Source organism: Delphinapterus leucas, chromosome 3 (genome assembly GCF_059928025.1).
Source record: "Delphinapterus leucas isolate spDelLeu-1000000601 "Yukka" chromosome 3, BTC_Dleu_Yukka2, whole genome shotgun sequence".
Lineage (NCBI taxonomy): Eukaryota > Metazoa > Chordata > Mammalia > Artiodactyla > Monodontidae > Delphinapterus > Delphinapterus leucas.
This window is the reverse complement of record NC_143131.1, coordinates 68,338,379-68,360,750: the sequence shown is the minus strand read 5'-3', so window position 1 is coordinate 68,360,750 and position 22,372 is coordinate 68,338,379. Positions and strand designations below refer to the sequence as shown.

Below are 22,372 nucleotides of genomic sequence, written 5' to 3'. Positions count from 1 at the left end.
TCCACACTGCTTAAGACATAATGCAGCAAACAGAATGTCCCAGCAAACAGATTGTATCACAGTGTTTATCATGACCCTTTGGTAATAGATTCACCTGGGGTCAAATCTTCCTTCTGTGACTTTAGGGGTTATTTAATCTCTCCGAGCCTCAGTTGCCTTAATTAAAATTGGGAATGAAACTGCTATTCATGGGGTTATTTTGAGGCTGAAATGCCTGACATATTTTTCTCTGCAATAAATATGTTCAGGCTTCATTTTTATTCTTCAGGAATGTCAGTGAGAGAAAAGGTCCATACCTTTGGAGGAAAGAAGTTTCTTCTGAAGCTGTCTCTTCACTTTACTTTGTTTATTTGACACTTCAGAAAAAACCAGTATTCATATACCTCAAAATCAGATCAAAAAAGAGTTGGCTAGGTGCTAAGGGGCATTTCATGATTTTTCTTTCAATACATCCCCTTTATGTCTTTGGAAATCTGAAGCAATGAATATTAACATTCTTCTCACATTGATTGGAAAAATAAGTCATGATGAAGCAAAAATGGTTATGCTGAAGATATGGGAACCAGGTATATTATTCAATTTGGGGAGAAAAGGTTTGTTATTTTACTCTCAGTTATGGACTTGAGGAAATGAGATTTCTTAGATTACTGCAACAAAATTGCCACCAGCTAAAACTTTATCTCCATCTAACCTAAAGATAGGATTACTCGGATATTAAATTGGGAAAAAAAAAACTTGATTATAAAGGCACTTTTCAGAGTTATAATCTGGTTTATCAAAGTGTTAACACGAGACTTTTTCCATAGGAGAGATCCTTATTTTTTACCACAATGAAGAAAAGTGACTGCCAATCACAGACCTATTTTAAAAAGAGATTATTTAATTGGTTATTTTTATTTCCAGTGAGTCTGGCACTATACTGTGGGGAATCATTTCGTGTTCATTCATTATAAGAAGCTATCGTTTATATTTCCCCCAGGCAGAGATTTATCTGACAATTTGAATGCTTTGGGGACAGAATTATCTGATGATGAATATAATATTAAGGCAACGCCAAGTGACATGACATTTTGAATCATTTTCAGTAAATGTTCATGACTAATAATTGTGCTTATGTATTTTTATTAAAGAATATTTTGTATGGGAAATGGGAGCAGATGTTCTACTCTTCTTTTATTTCCTGAATAAGAAGTAAATGCATGTAAAACCTGGCTGAACTGGCAGTATATTTTTCAATCTTGGATTCTTCAGGTAGTCACAGTGGAAGTCAATCTCTCCCACCATAACTTTTAACTCTAACTTTTGCTTTATAACAATAAAATAACAACCATAACAATTACAGTGGAAGAGCTACCATTCACTAAGGGCATATTGATTGCCATATGGTTTACTATGTGCTTACCATATATTGTTTCTAACCTATGACACAAACCTAAGGTGCGCGTTATTTTCCCAGTAATAAAGATGATTAACTCACAGTTTCCATACTTTGCTATATATTGGTATCACCCAGGTTTTTAAAAATACAGACACCTGGAACTGCATTTTTGTTCATGCCCTTAACCAAACTTGCAATGAAAACAGTCTTGATGAGCTGATATAACAGAAAATTCTCTAAGACTCGATAAGTCACTTTACATACATCACAAGTCACCAGTATATTACACTTAGTTGTTACCTTATTTTCCAGATAAATTACTTACATTTGTAAACTGTATGATCCTATGAAATTGTGGACCTTTAATTCTATTAATATAAAATGGGTGTTTCTATTGTCTTTTTATCTTTGCAGATTTGGTTTAGCTGAGCAGATAACTTTTGAAAGTACTGAGGTGCCAAGAATATATTGTCGTAAACCCCAACCTGAGCAATTTATAGTTCACACAGTCATTTCTTTTTTCTATAGCTAAAGAGGTTTTGGGTAATTGAAAAAAATGTTCAACAAATGTATTAGTAATGTAGGTAAAATTTATATCCCTGGTTCTATTTATTTTTGTGTAATTTATCAGTCCTGTATATTAATAATAGTATTCATATTTTGCTGTATCCTAATGACATTAAGGTACAAAATAACTGCTTTTAGTAATTTTTTGAAGCATGAGACTAAAGTGAAGGATTCCTAAGAAAAGTAAATCACTATTTTCCTCATTTGCACAGGAATTTTTAGAAATCATGATAATTCTTCCATCTCCATTTTGGGTTAATGACTGGGCTTTATTTTATGTTTGTGATTTATTGGCCTTTATCAGATTCCTGGTGAGCTGTCCAACATGAATTAGATAGATGAAAGCTTCTGGAGAAACTAGTATTTTACATAACTCCAAAGTATGAGACACATGAAGTTCTCTTTTAATTAAAAGCTTAAGAAAAGCATAAATTTCTAGTTTTGACTTTTTTTTCAAAATGTAAAACTTCCTAAAGGGCAGTCATAGGATTATTTGTAGTTTAAAACTTTATATTTGTCATCTAATTTTTTTAACATCTTTATTGGAGTATAATTGCTTTACAAGAGTGTCTTAGTTTCTGCTGTATAACAAAGTGAATCAGCTATACATATACATATATCCCCATATCTCCTCCCTCTTGCGTCTCCCTCCCACCCTCCCTATCCCACCATTACAAGGTGGGCAAAAAGCACCGAGCTGATCTCCCTGTGCCATGTGGCTGCTTCCCACTAGCTATCTGTTTTATATTTGGTGGTGTATATATGTCCATACCACTGTGTCACTTTGTCCCAGCTTATCCTTCCCCATCCCCGTGTCCTCACTCCATTCTCTACATCTGCATCTTTATTCCTGTCCTGCTCCTAGGTTCTTCACAACCTTTTTTTTTTTTTTTTAGATTCCATATATATGTGTTAGCATACAGTATTTCTTTTTCTCTTTCTGACTTACTTCACTGTGTATGACAGTCTCTAGGTCCATCCACCTCACTACAAATAACTCAATTTCGTTTCTTTTTATGGCTGAGTGATATTCCATTGTATATATGTGCCACATCTTCTTTATCCATTCATCTGTCGATGGACACTTAGGTTGCTTCCATATCCTGGGTATTGTAAATAGAGCTGCAGTGAGCATTGTGGTACATGACTCTTCTTGAATTATGGTTTTCTCAGGGTATATGCCCAGTAGTGGGATTGCTGGGTCATATGGTAGTTCTCTTTTTAGTTTTTTAAGAAACCTCTGTACTGTTCTCCATAGTGGCTGTATCCATTTACATTCCCAACAACAGTGCAAGAGGGTTCCCTTTGCTCCACACCCTCTCCAGCATTTATTGTTTCTAGATTTTTTGATCATAACCATTCTGACTGCTGTGAGGTGATATCTCATTGTAGTTTTGATTTGCATTTCTGTAATGATTAGTGATGTTGAGCATCCTTTCATGTGTTTGTTGGCAATCTGTATATCTTCTTTGGAGAAATGTCTATTTAGATCTTCTGCCCATTTTGGATTGGGTTTTTTTTTTTTTAGATATTGAGCTGCATGAGCTGCTTGTATATTTTGGAGATTAATCCTTTGTCAGTTGCTTTGTTTGCAAATATTTTCTCCCATTCTAAGGGTAGTCTTTTCATCTTGTTTATGGTTTCCTTTGCTGTGCAAAAGGTTTTAAGTTTCATTATGTCCCATTTCTTTATTTCTGTTTTTATTTCCATTTCTTCAGGACGTGGGTCAAAAAGGATCTTGCTGTGATTTATGTCAAAGGGTGTTCTTCTTATGTTTTCCTCTAAGATTTTTATAGTGTCTGGCCTTACATTTAGGTCTTTAATCCATTTTGAGTTTATTTTTGTGTATGGTGTTAGGGAGTGTTCTAATTTCATTCTTTTACATGTAGCTGTCAGGTTTCCCAGCACCACTTATTGAAGAGGCTGTCTTTTCTCCATTGTATACTCTTGTCCCCTTTATCAAAGATAAGGTGACCATATGTGTATGGGTTTATCTCTGGGCTTCCTATCCTGTTCCATTGATCCATACTTCTGTTTTTGTGCCAGTACCATCCTGTCTTGATTACTGTAGCTTTGTAGTATGGTCTGAAGTCACGGAGCCTGTTTCCTCCAGCTCCATTTTTCATTCTCCAGATTGCTTTGGCTATATGGGGTCTTTTGTGTTTCCATACAAATGGTGAAATTTTTTGTTCTACTTCTGTGAAAAATGTCATTGGTAGTTTGATAGGTATTGCATTGAATCTGTAGATTGTTTTGGGTAGTATTGTCATTTTCACAATGCTGCTTCTTCCAATCCAAGAACATGGTATATCTCTCCATCTGTTTGAATCATTTTTAATTTCTTTCATCAGTGTCTTATAGTTTTCTGCATACATGTCTTTTGTCTCCTTAGGTAGGTTTATTCCTAGGTATTTTATTCTTTTTGTTGCAATGATAAATGGGAGTGTTTCCTTAATTTTTCTTTCGGATTTTTAATCATTAGTGTATAGGAATGCAAGAGATTTCTGTGCATTAATTTTGTATCCTGCTACTTTACCAAATTCATTGATTAGCTCTAGTAGTTTTCTGGTAGCGTCTTTAGGTTCTCTGTGTATACTATCATATCATGTGCAAACAGTGACAGTTTTATTTATTCTTTCTCAATTTGGATTACTTTTATTTCTTTTTCTACTCTTGATTGCTGTGACTAAAACTTCCACAACTATGTTGAATAATAGTGGTGAGAGTGGGCAACTTTGTCTTGTTCCTGATCTTAGTGGAAACGGTTTCAGTTTTTCACCATTGAGAATGATGTTGGCTATTGGATTGTCATATATGGCCTTTATTATGTCGAGGTAAGTTCCCTCTATGCCTACTTTCTGCAGGGTTTTTATCATAAATGGGTGTTGAATTTTGTCTAAAACTTTTTCTGCATCTATTGAGATGATCATATGGTTTTTATCCTTCAATTTGTTAATATGGTGTATCACACTGATTGATTTGGGTATACTGAAGAATACTTGCATTCCTCGGATAAGCCCCACTTGATCATGATGTATTACCCTTTTAATGTGCTGCTGGATTCTGTTTGCTAGTATTTTGTTGAGGATTTTTGCATCTATGCTCATCAGTGATATTGGCCTATAGTTTTCTTTTTATATGACATCTCTGTCTGGTATTGCTATCAGGGTGATGGTGGCCTCTTAGAATGAGTTTGGAAGTGTTCCTCCCTGTGCTATATTTTGGAAGAGTTTGAGAAGGATAGTTTTAACTCTTCTCGAAATGTTTGATAGAATTCGCCTGTGAAGTCATCTGGTCCTGGGCTTTTGTTTGCTGGAATATTTTTAATCACAGTTTCAATTTCAGTGCTTGTGATTTGTTTGTTTATATTTTCTATTTCTTCCTGGTTCAGTCTCAGAAGGTTGTGATTTGCTTAGAATTTATCCATTTCTTCCAGGTTGTCCATTTTATTGGCATGGACGTTACTACAGCTTGTAGTAATCTCTCATGATCCTTTGTTTTTCTGCACTGTCAGTTGTTACTTCTCCTTTTTCATTTCTGATTCTATTGATTTGAGTCTTTTCCCTTTTTTCCTTGATGAGTCTGGCTAGTGGTGTATGAATTCTCTTTATCTTGTCAAATAACCAGCTTTTAGTTTTATTGATCTTTGCTATTGTTTCCTGCATTTCTTTTTCACTTATTTCTGATCTGATCTTTATGATTTATTTCCTTCTGCTAACTTTGGGTTTTCTTGTTCTTCTTTCTCTAATTGCTTTAGGTATAAGGTTAGGTTGTTTATTTGAGATGTTTCTTGAGGTAGGATTGTATTGCTATAAACTTCCCTCTTAGAACTGCTTTTGCTGCATCCCATAGGTTTTGGGATGTCGTGTCTCCATTGTCATTTGTTTCTAGGTATTTTTTGATTTCCTCTTTGATTTCTTCAGTGATCTCTTGGTTATGTAGTAGTGTATTGTTTGGCCTCCATGTGTTTGTATTTTTTACAGATTTTTTCCTGTAATTGATATCTAGTCTCATAGCGTTCTGGTCGGAAAGATACTTGATATGATTTCAGTTTTCTTAAATTTATCAGTGCTTGATTTGTGGTCCAAGATATGGTCTATCCTGGAGAATATTCCATGAGCACTTGAGAATAAAGTGTATTCTGTTGTTTTTGGATGGAATGTCCTATAAATATCAAGTAAGTCCATCTTGTTTAATGTATCATTTAAAGCTTGTGTTTCCTTATTAATTTTCATTTTGGATGATCTGTCCATTGGTGAAAGTGGGGTGTTCAAGTCCCCAACTCTGATTGTCTTACTGTCAATTTCCCCTTTTATGGCTGTTTGTATTTGCCTTATGTATTGAGGTGCTCCTTTGTTGGGTGCATAAATGTTTACAATTGTTATATCTTCTTCTTGGATTGATCCCTTGATCATTATGTAGTGCCCTTCTTTGTCTCTTACAATAGTCTTTGTTTTAAAGTCTATTTTGTCTGATATGAGAATTGTTACTCCAGCTTTCTTTTGATTTCCATTTGCATAGAATATCTTTTTCTGTCCCCTCACTTTCAGTCTGTATGTGTCCCTAGGTCTGAAGTGGCTCTCTTGTAGACAGCATATATACGGGTCTTGTTTTGTATCCATTCAGCCAGTCTATGTGTTTTGGCTGGAGCATTTAATCCTTTTACATTTAAGTTCGTTATAGATATGTATGTTCCTATCACCAATTTCTTAATTGTCTTGGGTTTGTTATTGTAGGTCTTTTCCTTCCCTTGTGTTTCCTGCCTAGAGAAGTTCCTTTAGCATTTGTTGTAAAGCTGGTTTGGGGGTGCTGAATTGTCTTAACTTTTGCTTGTCTGTAAAGGTTTTAATTTCTCTGTCAAATCTGAATGAGATCCTTGCTGGGTAGAGTAATCTTGGTTGTAGCTTTTTCCCTTTCATCCCTTTAAATATGTCTTGCCATTCCCTTCTGGCTTGCAGAGTTTCTGCTGAAAGATCAACTGTTAACCTTATGGGGATTCCCTTGAATGTTATTTGTTTCTTTTCCCTTGCTGCTTTTAATGTTTTTTCTTTTTATTTAATTTTTGATAGTTTGATTAATATGTCTTGGCATGTTTCTCCTTGGGTTTATCCTGTATGGGACTCTCTGTGCTTCCTGGACTTGATTGACTATTTCCTTTCCCATACTAGGGGAGTTTTCAACTCTAATCTTTTCAAATATTTTCTCAGCCCCTTTTTTTCTGTTCTTCTTCTGGGACCCCTATAATTCAAATGTTGGTGTGTTTAATGGTGTCCCAGAAGTCTCTGAGACTGTCCTCAATTCTTTTTATTCTTTTTTGTTTATTCTGCTCTGCAGCAGTTATTTCCACTATTTTTTCTTCCAGGTCACTTATCCGTTCTTCTGCCTCAGTTATTCTGCTATTGATTCCTTGTAGAAAAATTTTAGTTTCATTTATTTTGTTGTTCATCATTGTTTGTTTAGTTCTTTAGCACTTTAGTTCTTCTGGGTCCTTGTTAAACGCTTCTTGTATTTTCTCCATTCTAGTTCCAAGATTTTGGATCATCTTTACTATCATTACTCTGGATTCTTTTTCAGGTAGACAGCCTATTTCCTCTTCATTTGTTTGGTCTGGTGGGTTTTTACCTTGCTCCTTCATCTGCTGTGTGTTTCTCTGTTTTCTCATTTTGCTTAACTTACTGTGTTTGGGGACTCCTTTTCACAGGCTGCAGGTTTGTAGTTCCTGTTGTTTTTGGTGTCTCCCCCAGTGGGTAGGGTTGGTTCAATGGGTTGTGTAGGCTTTCTGGTGGAGGGGATTGGTGTCTGTATTCTGGTGGATGAAACTGGATCTTGTCCTTCTGGTGGACAGGACCACGTCTGGTGGTTTGTTTTGGGGTGTCTGTGAACTTATGATTTTAAGCAGCCTGTCTGCTAATGGGTGGTGGTGTGTTCCTGTCTTGCTAGTTGTTTGCCATGGGGTGTCCAACACTGTAGCTTGCTGGTTGTTGAGTGGAGCTGGGTCTTAGCTTTGAGAAGGACATCTCTGGGAGAGTTTTTGCCTTTTGATATTACATTGGGCTGGGAGGTCTCTGGTGAACGAGTGTCCTGAACTCGGCTCTCACATCTCAGAGGCTCAAGCCTGACACCCAGCTGGAGCAACAAGACCCTGTCAGCCACTTGGCTCAGAAGGAAGGCAGGAAGGGAAAGAAAAAAATATTATTAAAATTAAAAATATAAAAACATAATAAAAAAAGGAAAGAAAGAAAGAAGAAAGCAACCAAACCAAGGAACAAATCCACCAATGATAACAACTAAAAAAAAAAAAAGCAACAAAAAAACGGACAGACAGAACTCTAGGACAAATGGTAAAAGCAAAGCTGTACAGACAAAATCACACAAAGAAGCATACCCATACACACTGACAAAAGGAGAAGGAAAAATATATATATATATTAAGAAAAAAAAAGGAAGAGAGCAACCAAATCAATAAACAAATCTACCAATGATGATAATCTCTAAATACTAAGCTAAAATAAACATAAAACCAGAAACAAATTAGATGCAGAAAGCAAACCCCAAGTCTCCAGTTGCTCCCAAAGTCCACCACCTCAGTTTTGGGATGATTCGTTGTCTGTTCAGTTATGCCACAGATACAGTGTACGTCAAGTTGATTGTGGAGATTTAATCTGCTGCTCCTGAGGCTTCTGGTAGAAATTTCCCTTTCTCTTCTTTGTTCGCACATTTCCTGGGGTTCAGTTTTGGATTTGGCCCTGCCTCATCATGTAGGTTGCCTGATGGCAGGCATCTGTTCTTCACTCAGACAGGACAGGATTCAAGTAGCAGGTGATTAGGGGGCTCTGGCTCACTCAGGCCAGAGGGAGGGTGGAGTACGGAATGCCAGGTGAGACTGCAGCGGCAGAGGCCAGCATGGTGTTGCAACAGCCTGGGCACCATGTGTTCTCCTGGGGAAGTTGTCCCTGGATCATGGGACCCTGGCAGTGGCGGGCTGCACAGGCTTCTGGGAGGGGAGGTGTGGACAGTGACCTGTGCTTGCACACAGGCCTCTTGGTGGTGGCAGCAGCAGCCTTAACATCTCATGCCCGTCTCTGGTGTCCGCACTGATAGTCGTGGCTCGCACCCGTCTCTGGAGCTTGTTTAGGCAGTGCTCTGCATCTCCTCTCCTCGCCTACCCCAAAACAACGGTCTCTTGCCTCTTAGGCAGTTCCAGACTTTCTCCCAGACTCCCTCCTGGCTATCTGTGGCACACTAGCCCCCTTCAGGCTGTGTTCACACAGCCAACCCCAGTCCTCTCCCTGGTATCTGACCTCCGAAGCCCGAGCCTGCAGACAAGCCTCTCAGGCTGGTGAGTGCTGGTTGGTACTGATCCTCTGTGTAGGAATCTCTCTACTTTGCCCTCTGCATCCCTATTGCTGCGCTCTCCTCCATGGCTCCGAAGCTTCCTCCCCCCACCGCCACCCATCCCCCGTCCCCCGTCCCCCCCAGTGAAGGGGATTCCTAGTGTGTGGAAACTTTTCCTCCTTCACAGTTCCCTCCCAGAGGTGCAGGTCCCATCCCTATTCTTTTGTCTCTGTTTTTCCTTTTTTCTTTTGCCCTACCCAGCTACGTGGGGGGTTTCTTGCCTTTTGGGAAGTCTGAGGCCAGTATTCAGTAGGTGTTCTGTAGGAGTTGTTCCACATGAAGATATATTTTTGTTGTATTTGTGGGGAAGAAGGTGATCTCCACATCTTACTCCTCCACCATCTTGAAGGTCCCTCCTTGTCATCTATTCTTAACATAAGTTTATAAGAAGCATACCTATTTATTTAATCATTAGGTCAGACTACATAATAATAATATATTCTATTTGAACATACCAGAAAGTAGCAATGTATCTCATTATGAATATTTTGTTGAACATAGCTAATATTCTATCTTCTTTTCAGCAGTTGAAGATTTAAATCCAGATTTAAGGTTTTTAATACCTTACTTCTCTGAAATATATGTGTGCATTATTAGGTAGCTCTCATACACACTTTAGTTGTTTTTCTACAAATATTGTCCAACAAAAATGAACATTTAACCTGAACATAACAAAATATCAGGGTCTACCATTATTATATAAAATTACTTTGAAAAGAAACAAAAGTTAAATTTCTTATTTTAATAGGCTTACCTATATTCATTACATTATAAAATAGATCTCATGTGAATCTCAGATAAGAGTTAATATATGAAAAGCTGGCTTAGCTTCTACAGATTTGTAATAAAATTGTTACTCTATTAAATTCTCCTAGAATGCTGTTTCTATAAAATTCATAAAGCATCCTTTGTTTTTGTAGCTTTACATTTGTTTTGTTTAAAATTCTACATTGGGTTTTCCCTTTCAGAACTACCAAAATCACTGCAAATACTATATGCAAAGCATTTGTGATACTTTCTTCTCTAGGAATGTTCGATTAGTAAATGCATTATCATCAAGAATTCATCTTCTGTCTCAGTTCTCTACTGGAAATGCTGAAAAATGATTTACTTTTTTATTTAGTTTGGAAGGAGGAAAAATAATGGAGCTGAGGTTGTGACTTTCAGAGCAGACTTAAAAAAATTACTTGCGAGAACTTTTAGTTCCCTTTTCCAGCACTAACAGTTCTCTGACTCTATGATTATTGTGTATTTATTTTCTCTATGACAAACGCTTCTTTATATTTTTAAAAGTGAATATACATGTAGACATCTCTAGAATTCAAATAATCAAATCATCTACTGTGTACTTCCAGGCTCCATTTTGCCCTCAATCCTTTGTTCCACCAACTTTCCAAAGTATGCTAGCATTAGAGAGGGCTCATTATGCTGTACCTGCCATCTGCAATGGCTTCCTGTTTATCCTCTTCTTGCTTAGTTTCTTTTGACCTCTGGAACACTGAGACTTCATACTTGACCTGAGATAACATCCAGCCTGAAGAAAAGCAAAGCTGCATTGTACAGGAAAAAAATGACCAGATAGCTGATAACTGGATATGGGACAGTGATTCGTCTCTCAAATAAAAGTCTGTTTGACGTGCCAATCATATTGCTATAATAAAACATCAGAGGCAACACCTTGCAGTACTTATATGCATTTACCAAAGACACTTAAAAGATGTAAATAACTTATAAGTGTGGAAAAGTGTCTTCTGCATAGCAGTGTTTGGAAATTTACATTTGGTTATTCGACTCATGTTTCTTGGAGCAACTGCATCCCACCTTTAGCATTTACCTCGGCATTATACCCCTTTTTAGCTCTTTCCTGTGCAGATGTATGTTTTGTCGGAAGGCAAGAATAGGTATACATCTGCAGGTTTTTGAATTGCAGGCTTTTGACTCTACAGACAAATGTTTCATCAAACCATGTTGTTATCTTCATAGTTGGTAGAAGATGAATTGTGTAGTGTAAGTGGAAGCCTGAGTACAAGTTACTGAAATCTTGCCTGGCAGCAAAAGTACATTCAGTGCTTGAAAAGCCTGTATGCTTTTCTCTTTTGAAAGAATATATCTTAAACAAACTAAAATGTGCTCTTTGATAGTCCTATGGCAATGCTGTTAGCTGTGACAGGATGATAATATTAGATTTGATTGACCTTTGTGAATTATCTCAATACAAATTTTGGCCTTTGAATACTAGAGTCCATTGGCCCTGCTATTTAAGTAACACTATCATTCTGCATCAATATGCTCAAAAATTAGATTGGGGAAATATTAGTGGACAGTTTCCTATTCAAATTTAGCTTATTCATGAGTTTAATTTTTTCTGGAATTTAAAACAATTAATTTAAACTGATAGTACATCATAATTGACTTGAGATAATACAGTGTGAAGAAAAGCATAACCACATTTTACAGGAAAATAGCTAGATGGCTGAGAATTGAATTTGTAACTTTATAAAGGCTGGTTTTCATTCCAGATACTTCCCCTACCTCCAAGCACTACTTCTTATGTATTTCAAGTGTTCCAGCATACCAAGAAAGAATTTCTGATTTTAACACCCACCCAGTATATAGAATCCTTAGAGTGATAATATCTACATTCAGAAGATAATTCAGTTTCAAGAAAGGAAGAGAAGTAATTCCAAAACAACAATGATTTGTTTTAATTTATGTTAACCCACAATATTGAGAACTGCCAATTGTAAGTCACTGTGCTAAGTGCTTTGGAAACATAAATAATGCAAAAGGCATGGTTTCTACCTTTAAGAAGTTTATTATCTGAGAGAAAAAATGTGCACAAATAGTTGTTCCTCATCATTTATCTCGGGCACCTCTGAGCTTCTTGATATTGAAAATAATACAGTTCTTAATAGAATGGGGAAAATTCTTTAGTGGCCACGTATCACAGAATCAATCTTCAAGATTGTGAAGAAAATTAGCATTTATCAAGTGTAAGCATCCCATCTGATGCAAAGAAATAGAGTTTTCTCCAAGTTACACCTTCATTTTATGTAAATTACAAATACGCTTAACTAATTTTTGGAAATCATTTTGATGATTTTTCAGCTACTGTTTTCCCTAAGCAACGTTACTGTGGCCATATGTGAAAACTATGTCTTGACACAAAGCAGCATTCTCTAAGTGTGGAGAGGAACAAACATCACCAAATGGGATTTTCACTCTCAGTCCTTTTAAGGTGATCACTTCCAGTGCAATGGGGAGCAGCTGGCTGACCCCCAGGGTGCTCTTCAGGGATTTGTGAGTGAAGGGAAGGCTGTGCTGTGCATGTCCACTTTCGCATTCTCACACCATGTGCGGGGAGTTCCTTCCCACCTCCCTGGTCTCTTACCACCAAACCAGTGCACCCAAACCCTATTCCTGAGATCAGCCTTTCTTATACTTCCTATCGTCGTTCTATCCCTTGTCCTCTTTCCTCTGACACCAGTCTGCAACACCAGCAAAATGATAGCCTGAGAGAAATCAGCAAGTGTGTGTGTGTGTGTGTGTGTGTGTGTGTGTGTGTGTGTGTGTGGTGGGGCAGTGGGGGAGCTTAAGTGACAAGACTCACAAGCAAAAAATCTTCAGGGCTCCTGTTAACCTCTGAGGCGCAGTGTGAGGAATAGTGACCTTGATCTCTCCCTCACCAATTTAGAACCTAGTATCAAGACAACTCTAAAGTAGAGCAAATACTAGGAATAAGAGAAAGGCCATGGTCCAAGTGGCACAGAGGGAAGTTTCTGCTTGAATCAGCATTCGCTTCTGCAGTATTGGAGGTCATCAGTAATTCCTTCGCCAGTGCTCGTGTTCAGCACAATTATCGTGCTATGCTAAGCACAGCAGAGGTCTCACTCCTGTAAGATGAGATGCCCAGAGAAAGAGAAGACTGAAGATGTTTAAAGATTTGTTTCTTACAGGGCTTTAATTTGAAATCCTTTCATTCTGAAGATGTCTGGATACTGAGATAGAGCGAATGAAAGCAGTACATTCCTGTTACAGATTCAGTCAAGCATCTCCCTTATTTGAAAGGCTTAATCAGCACACTCAGGAAAAGATGTGAGACATCTTGAAGCACTGCTTCCTTGTCAGCTGAAAGATCAATAAAGTGCAGACTCCATTCTTTGCCACGCTCCAGAAAATGAATTTGCAGAGTGAGAAGGACTTCACTTTGAAGCTATTTTATTTGCGTGTGAACTTGGCAAAGGCAGAGAAGCCGCTCTGGGGAGAGCATGTGAGGCTTGGCCCCAGCTGGCCCAGTTGCTCTTACTCAGCCTTCCAGGTGACATCACTCACTTGCTCAGTTCATCTGAACAGCAGGGCCTCAGGTCAAAGGCATTTCCAGGCCACTCAGACAATTCAGGCAAAGCAGTTATTTAACTGATTATGGAAATGACACCTAAAAGCCTTTGGTAATCGTTGTTGATTGGACTCATTAATTTAGGATTATTGTTGAATCTGACAAAAGCAAGCACAATACGAGAGATACATAAACACAGCTCTTATGGTCAGGAAATGTAGACCACCATGTCCTACTGCCATATTTGACAGTGATCAAATTGCCACGGGTCCCACTCTAGGGGTAATGGTGGACAATTTCAGAAATACCTGGTTACTTTGTGGCAACTAGTTGAAAGAGAAGTAACCCATTTGACTGCCAGTCTGTGTTTTTTTTTTTTTCCTTATGGAAGAAATGCGTTCCCTCTTTACTCAGCATGTAAACAACTTCTAAAGGCTTCAGTATCTGTGTACTCTTGAGAGACTAAGTGAAATAATTTTTAAATTTAAAAATAAATTACACAAATAAAATGTTACAATGTTAGCTGTAATTTTTACTGTTTATTTACCTTTTATATTTATTTTAAGATTAATTTTCTGCTAAGAATGAGGCTTGCTGGATACTATGTGGGATATAATCCCTGTCTACAAAGGGGTTCCCCATTTTGTGGGACAGCAGATGTACACACATGGATAAGCCATGGGGCAAGGAAGTTCTGGGTGTGGCCTCAGCTTAGAGGCAGGTTTTCAATTTTCAGTCCTGTCCCTGCAGCCTGGTTGATGTGAATGTAGCCCATAGGGTTCTGCATGGTAATAGCAGGTGGGACTAAAACAGGTCCCCTCAAATGCAATCCAACAGCAAGAATAATTTTTGATAAAATTTTAAGGAAGGAATTAGATTCAAAGGTGTTATTTGTGAGACATGGCCAATCCCTTAACTGGGAGCTGCTATCTGCTATTTACTATCTGTCACCCTCGAAGATACTCCATTTCTCTCTGCCATTCTACATCTAATTAACACTAGCTCTGCTCAATTTTAACTTCTAAGTATGCTTTGAACTCTTCTTTCCATTTCCCTTTCAGACCTGCATCATTTTTCACCTGGACCATGGTAGTAGCTTGCTATTTGGCCATAGTTTTGTCCCCTCTTCAGTCATTTATATTAAATGACAATATCACCATAGTTAGAATCCTTCAAAAGCTCCCCATCACTAATAGAATCAATTTTTCTCAGCAGAATAATCTAGGCTATCTCTGCTTCTTCATCCCATCATTGACTATCCTCTGACCAGCCCGTCTTGGTCTAGTAATACTGATCTGCCTCTGCTTCCCTAATCATACCAGGCTGTTTCCTATCTCTCTGTCTGCCCTTCCTTTCTTCTTCACTATGTTAATCCCTACTCTATTCCAGGAAGTCTTTCCTTGAAGCCCAAGCTGGCTTATAATTCCCTCTCCTATTCTCCCAGGGAATCCTGTGCATCCAACCTCACATCCTCTGCTCTATTATATTAAAATGTTTCCTTCAGAAAACCAGTACAGTAAATCTAGTGCAGTAGCTGACTTCTGCTTCTCACTCAGAGATCAGATTTATGTCACCTCTCAGAAAGGCCATCTCTGATCATCTCATACTCCCACCTGGTTCACCCTTTTTTTCCTTTCACTTATCACTTCATGGTATTTCCTTGTTTATTTAAGTGTTTGTGTATAGTTTGTCTCTCCACTAGAATATGAACTCTGAGAGCTGAGACTTTTTCTGCCTTGTTCATCCCTGTATCTCCACTGCCTGGAAAAGTGCTTGGTATATAGTAGGCTTTTAATGAATATGCATTTTTCAAAACTGAATTTAATGAATGGAGAATGGATGGATGGATGGATATATTGATGAATAGATGGGCATGTAGTAAGAGGTCAATAAATTAGTCAAGACTGAATAAACCTATCCATATTAGATAAGCAGTATATAGGCCAATAATGGTAGTAGGTCAATTTTTTAACACCTGTAAAGGGACACAGACCACCATAATACCTCAATATTTACTTCTGTGACTCACTGCCACAGACTGTTGTCTACTATTTTAAGGTATCCCAATTTGTGAAAGCTCTGTCATATCCTGAGTACCACTAGTAATATTCTACACGTTTCCTTCATGTTAATTTTCCTATCTTCTATCCTAGTATGTTTATGCACACATCCGCATATAAAAACGCAGAAGAAAAAGAAATTCAGAATCAACTTTTAAAGAATTACTGAACTCTTCACTCTATCAGTTGACATTATTTTCTGTTTGTGCACAGAGCATTTGGCTTAAATTCTAGACTCATCTTTTATGAGTTTAACTTCCCTCCTCAAAGGTTTCCTCATTTATGAAATAGGTGTGATAATTTTTTTTCCTTGAAATATTATTTTGATTATGTGATGAAACATATGTGGATGCATTTTTCAAACTTCAGAATGCTTGTCTAATATTGTTTTTCAAATATTATTTCATATCCTTCCCTCACTTATGGATAGTGATAGCAGTGTATATCTCCATATTATCTTTCTTTTAAGCATCTTATTGTTTGCTGCTTAAGGTCACTTAATCTTAGGTGTATAATCATTTGCATTCTGAATTGCAACTCCTTCATTAGTTTTTATAATTGTTGCATTTAATAGGACATTGGGGAAGTGGATGGCACAGGCAAAAGGAAATTGGATTTTGAACCTTTTATTATGATGACATCCATTTGATTGTGGCCCAAATGATGAGTGAAGGAAAGCTAGTGTGTGACAACTTTCCAGTGTGAAATAAAGTGTAAGAGTTGGATTTACTTATTAGTTTGCTGTTTAGGGGGAAAAAAAAAGCCCCCAATACCAATATTCAGCACATATTTATTGAGCTCTTCTTGTGTACAAGCCAAGCCACTGTGAGCATCTAAGGATGCAGCAGTGTAAGATCTGGTGCCTGCTCCACAGGAGCTGAAAGGCCAGGATCACCTCATCTCTAAAGAGAGAAATGCAAGTGGCCTTGTAGAACCAAGCTCATTATTCACAATTTATAGTCACAAAGGCAAAGCACTGTTTACCTTTCCTTACCTCATAACTGGTGAATTAGGGGTCACCATAACCACAATTTTTAAAATGAGAAAACTTGAGGACCACTCAATTTTTAAGGAATTAAACTGATACCTCACAGACTCATGCTTTGGTCGAGAACCCCCCAGAGTCATGTTCCCTCTGCTGGACTTTAGTGATCAGCAACATAAAGTATAGTATGTAAGTGAATGTTACAAAACTTTATTTAAAAAAAAAAATTGTGGAATTGAGGACTGAGAAAAGAAGTATTCATCAGTTTGACATCACAACAATGAGATAGCTCATGTGAAAATATTTTGTAAGCTGTGAAGCCCTATATGAGTATAACATGTCAATATATTTTTTTAATTATATTTTATCTGAATGAATGACTGTTGAGGGCATGACAAAGATTGGGAGCCTTATGGCGGAGTAAAAAATTGCAAATGTATTTTTTAAATTGCTCATTGGTGTTTGGCCTATATGATAATGCAACAGTTCACAGCCACTGTGTTTGTTGATATAGTAGCTAATAAGGGGAGGTTGGTAGGTTAAGAGTGCTGACAAAGTAGACATACTGAACAGTGTAGTTTGAGGTCTAATTTTTTTTAAAATGGTTAAAAATTCAGTGAAGATATCCAGTTCAGCATAAGGTCTTTAGAAGTAAACAACTAAATGGTACACAGTTCTTTCTAAGGCTAAGCAGTTTAATTAATCAAAGCTGGCTCTCTAACTCTGCCATGCCACTGACGGGCCTACAATAAATGGCCTCCCTGCCTGCTGCATTTTTCCATCTGAACATTGTACAAATCAAGGACAAGCACCCTTGAGACTCTTTTTAATGGCAATTTTCTTAAAAAGCCAGGCTCCTGCAGTTGCTTAAAATCAAAGAGCGTCATGAAAGTTTCTTAGTGCTTTTATGAAATCTGTAAAGATCTTGAAGTTTGAAATGCAAAGCAAGAGGCCAAAGACTCAACATTTGAGTTTTCAACGTTAATTTTTTAGGAATGTGGAAATCAGATTATTATCGTTGGCTTCTAATACTGCTACTCTAAAAACGAATGGCTTCTTAATTTAATGACTTCAAAATGATATAGCACACCTTTATAAAGTGCTAAAGAGTTCTAAATACAATTCTTTAGAAAAGATCTTACTACTTAAATTTAACTTATCAAGTGAATGACTTGTCAGCTGTCAATCACAGAGATGCAATTTTTGCTGTATTAATGTCATCTTTACTAATAACAACTGATTAAGATGATTACTTATCCACACATTTTTGTTTTTATAAAAAGTTTTTAAAGGTTTTAAATTCATTGGGGAAATGTTAGTAAGTAATGTGCTTAGAACTACTTATTATCTGAGCTTGGAATAGAAAAAAGAAACATGTTTACACTTAGTGAAAAAATGGTTACCAGTGAGAAACATCTTCGTAACTTTTTAAAATATTATACTCCAGTGGCAAAGTTCTTCCTTTCATATTTTCAATCTCAATCTGAGTGTAAACATTTAATTACTGACAATCATTAGATTTCAATAGTAATTAAAATCTAAAATATGCTTGGTAGCAATCACTGATCAAGTTGACTTATATACACTAACATTTAATAACAGCAGTATGCTCCTTTCATATTTTCAGGAATTCTAGTATGTTATAGTGTATTTTATAATAGAATTATCATATGTATTTTACAAATCTAATTTTGTAATAAGTTGAATGTAGTATATGAAATGTTAATGAAATTAAGAAAACTAGGTATTACTTTTTATTATATCATATTCTGAATTTTCAAAACTGAATTCACAATAAATGTACTTTCTGGTGAAATTTTAGGAAATAATTAAGAAATTCGAATGCATATGATATATAGTACCTATATAATTTTTAGATTGATTTACCTTCATTTCTAATCTTAAAATCTAAACACTTTTGGTATCTGAGAACATATTATTTGAGCATATTATGCTTTAATCTTAGTATTTAAAATTTTTATTAGGAAATTTACCTTGAATTTCCAAGTTGCATATTTAAAGAACAATAAAAGAAAAAAGCTAAAATGTCTGTGTAAAATCCCAATTGGTAGAGTTGTGGATTTCAAAATTTTAATATCTTGATTTACTGAGTGGTATTTATACTGCTCTATATAATGTCTGAGTGCTTACTTGCTTACTCTATAAAAATAATTTGTCTACATATTTCCTGTTACTTATAACATATCACAAGTTATTATTATAATAATTTTAAATGTTGACAGATTTACACATTGCCCTTTTTGTAGAAGCATAACTGACAGTGGTTATAAAAATTTAACTTAAAAAATTTATAGAAGTGGGAAATGCTAAGTCAGTATGAAAATGATTTTGATACAAACCTCAGATGTAGGCTAGTCAAGAAATAATGGATCAACAGATATTTATTGAGGAATTATGATTTGTGGGGCATGCTAATGGGAATATAAAATATGAGAGAGACCTTTTAAGGACATTACACTTTTGTTAATGTGATCAGCAGAGGATAACAGTACATAACGCAGAATCACAGTGCAGAAGGGACATGTCTGTTCAGGTGCCACGTTCAAAGCAAAGGAAGAAGAGAGTGGCATGAGAGCAAGAATTATTTCCTGGGCTTCCCTGGTGACGCAGTGGTTGAGAGTCCGCCTGCCGATGCAGGGGACACAGGTTCATGCCCCGGTCCGGGAATATCCCACATGCCGCGGAGCGGCTGGGCCCGTGAGCCATGGCCGCTGAGCCTGCGCGTCCTGGAGCCTGTGCTCCACAACAGGAGAGGCCACAGCAGTGAGAGGCCCGCGTACCGCAAAAAGAAAAAAAAAAAAAAGAATTATTTCCTTCATGTAGTGATCAGTAACAAATCTGTAAATTCCGAGGGGCTTGAATGGCATGATGGTCCACGTTGAAATCACTTTAAAAATATCTCCCATCAAATCTAACAGCCATATTTTGATATGGATTATTTCTAATACATTCAAACTTTTTTCCTCATTTGTTCCCAGAATGCTCGGGCCCATTGGGAATTGAAGGTGGAATCATTTCAAATCAGCAAATTACAGCTTCATCTACCCACCGAGCTCTTTTTGGACTCCAGAAATGGTATCCCTACTATGCACGTCTTAATAAGAAGGGGCTTATAAATGCCTGGACAGCTGCAGAAAATGACAGATGGCCATGGATTCAGGTAACAGATGGGATGAAACAAGGTTACTGGCAAGGAATGACCAGAGTCATTTCACAAAGAAGATAGTGAGGGTCCAAAGTGTGACTTTTCTTCATGGTCACAGAGGAAAGGATGATTTAGCTAGAGTCCAAATGGACTATAAACTCTGAAACTGTGGGAAACATGCACATTCCATTGGAAAGTGTGTTAAGAGGGTTAAAAATGTTAAAATTCGTGGATTATAAATATCACAATCTTAAGGTACATATCAAAGAGGGAGGTTTTTACATACGCCATGTGTTCCTTAATACTGTGTTAACATTTAGTAGCAACTTTGGATACTTCAAGAGTATAAAAATTGTGTCTTTTCCTTCTCTGTCTTAAGTAGTTCCATATGTGCAAATATAGAATATGCAATGGATTATGATAACACCTCAAATGTCTTTAGAACCCTCTTTCAATAGCTGAGTGTGTTTCAATTCATACTCTATTATTTATTAGCGTCAGTCAGCTATTTTTTTTTTAAACATGAGAAAACAATGCCATACCAAGAGACTAAGTGATTTCCCAAAGATGTGATGGAGGGTAGTAATGCCTGCATCTTATATTTTATCTACTTAAATACTTTTTGAGCCCTTAGCTGAAGTGAGACAGGAAACTCCCTATTTGGAGACAGAAAAGGTAATCAAACTATGATTTCTGTGAAAGATTATACCTCTGTTGGTGGGGAGTATGTTAACAACATCTAACAAGTCATTGATGTGTGCTGAAGAGAGGGAAAATCCAGTATACACTGGGGTCAGAGGAGGAAGTAATTAATTATCATGAGAAAGCCTCACTGGAAGACAGCTTTTAAGATAGGCCTTGGAAGATGGCTTTCAGTAGAGACCAGATATCAAGGGAACAGCATGATCCAAGATGCTAGGTGAGAACCTGGGCAACGCCATGTAGAAAATCATGACCTGTGTTTAGGTTGCTAGAGGAATGCATTCAAATTTAGTGTGCGAGTTCAGCACACTGTAGGATTTATGAATACCAAAAGGTTTTGGCTTTATTCCATTGGAATAGGGAGTTATTAGAGAATTTTGATTTGTTTAGGTAGCTGATCTGTTTTATCTGTTGACTACATAGTTTGAGTCCGAGGTAATTTTTAAGATAGGAATCCATGACGTGATGTTATAGCAGAAGATAGAGACTGCTTTATAGGCAGTTAATAGAAAGGGAAATTGATTTACGGCCAAGTAGTATGATTTCTGTAGTACTTTCAAAACAGGGCCAAAACCTCCTTCAGATATATCTTTGCTCAGATTTCTTATGAATTTTTACATATCCTATATACATTTCTTTTATCTATATGGCTCCATGTGGTTGCCTGATATTCTTGTTTTGTTTTATGAATTTAATTTGCATGCATTTGCAGAAATTCCTTCTTAAGTTGCACGTGATTTTTCTAATCTACAGCCACATGCACAAAGAAAATTCCAGAGAGTGGAAATGGCACCTTTTTACAGTTTTGATCATAGACTAATAAAGTTCCAGTTAAGTTTTAAATAAACACAAAACAACAAAAAATGCTTGTATTCTATTTGCTAAAAATCATTCCAGAGACCATTCTTTAAGTTGACCTTATGAAATGTATTTAGAGGATTGAGGTCATGATAAAACTTTAGAAATTATGATTCATAGCAGAAATTGTAGAGCAATTGAGAGATGATGTCACAAGTTTGCATCAGGGTTTCTATCTGACAAATTGTTTGTGAGCGTCAGTGATTTCCTATTTCAATAAACCATAAATAACACACTTTGGCAGTTTTTTTCTCTGAGAAACACCTTATGATTGTTTTATATCCTGATTTTTCATTTATTTTGTCACGGTTTATTGCCTACTTAACACTATGCAGAAGTCTTTCAGAGTGTGAATGAATTTTAAGTCTTCTTTATCCCAGTGATTATAGGTAGAAATAACCTCAGTGAAACGGGACAGTGGTAGACTCTTAGAGGAGCTTAGATTAAATATAACTTTATCAACCTAAGTAGAATAATTAAATACTTCTTTTAAGGGCAGTCTTTTACTATTATTGCTATGGTTATTATTATTTTTCTTTTGGTGTAAAGATGATAATGAACTTTTAGAGAAAAACAAGTAAAAGTAAAATAAAAGGGTTTATATTAGATGAGGAAATCTTGCATATGATGGGAGGAAAACTGAAAACTCACCATTGTTATTCAATACGTACTTCATGATTGTGTTCAGAGTATTATGTTATTATATTCTCTAATAACATCTTATTTTCTAAGTTATTTTTCTGAAAAGAAAACGTGTATCCCTTTCTTAAAGGAAAACCGTATCTAGGAGGCTCTGGGAAGTCTAAATATGTACCAAATATTCTTTGTTTGAGCATTAGTAATTTCCCTTGTCATTTAATTCTTTTATTTATATTCAGTCCTTCAAATGAAACATTTGAGAACTTTACTTAAACTCACTTATAAT

At 36.6% G+C, this 22,372-nt stretch overlaps 1 protein-coding gene across 3 annotated transcripts in view; it reads left to right on the top strand.

The window, feature by feature from the left end:
- Nucleotides 1-22,372, top strand: part of EDIL3 (EGF like and discoidin domains 3) — a 424,408-nt gene that overhangs the window by 256,530 nt on the left and 145,506 nt on the right. For all 3 annotated transcript variants that reach the window (XM_089909096.1, XM_089909098.1, XM_089909097.1), the window contains one exon: nt 19,721-19,902. In XM_089909096.1, the coding sequence (XP_089765222.1) occupies nt 19,721-19,902 (182 nt within the window). The remainder of the gene's footprint in view (nt 1-19,720; nt 19,903-22,372) is intronic.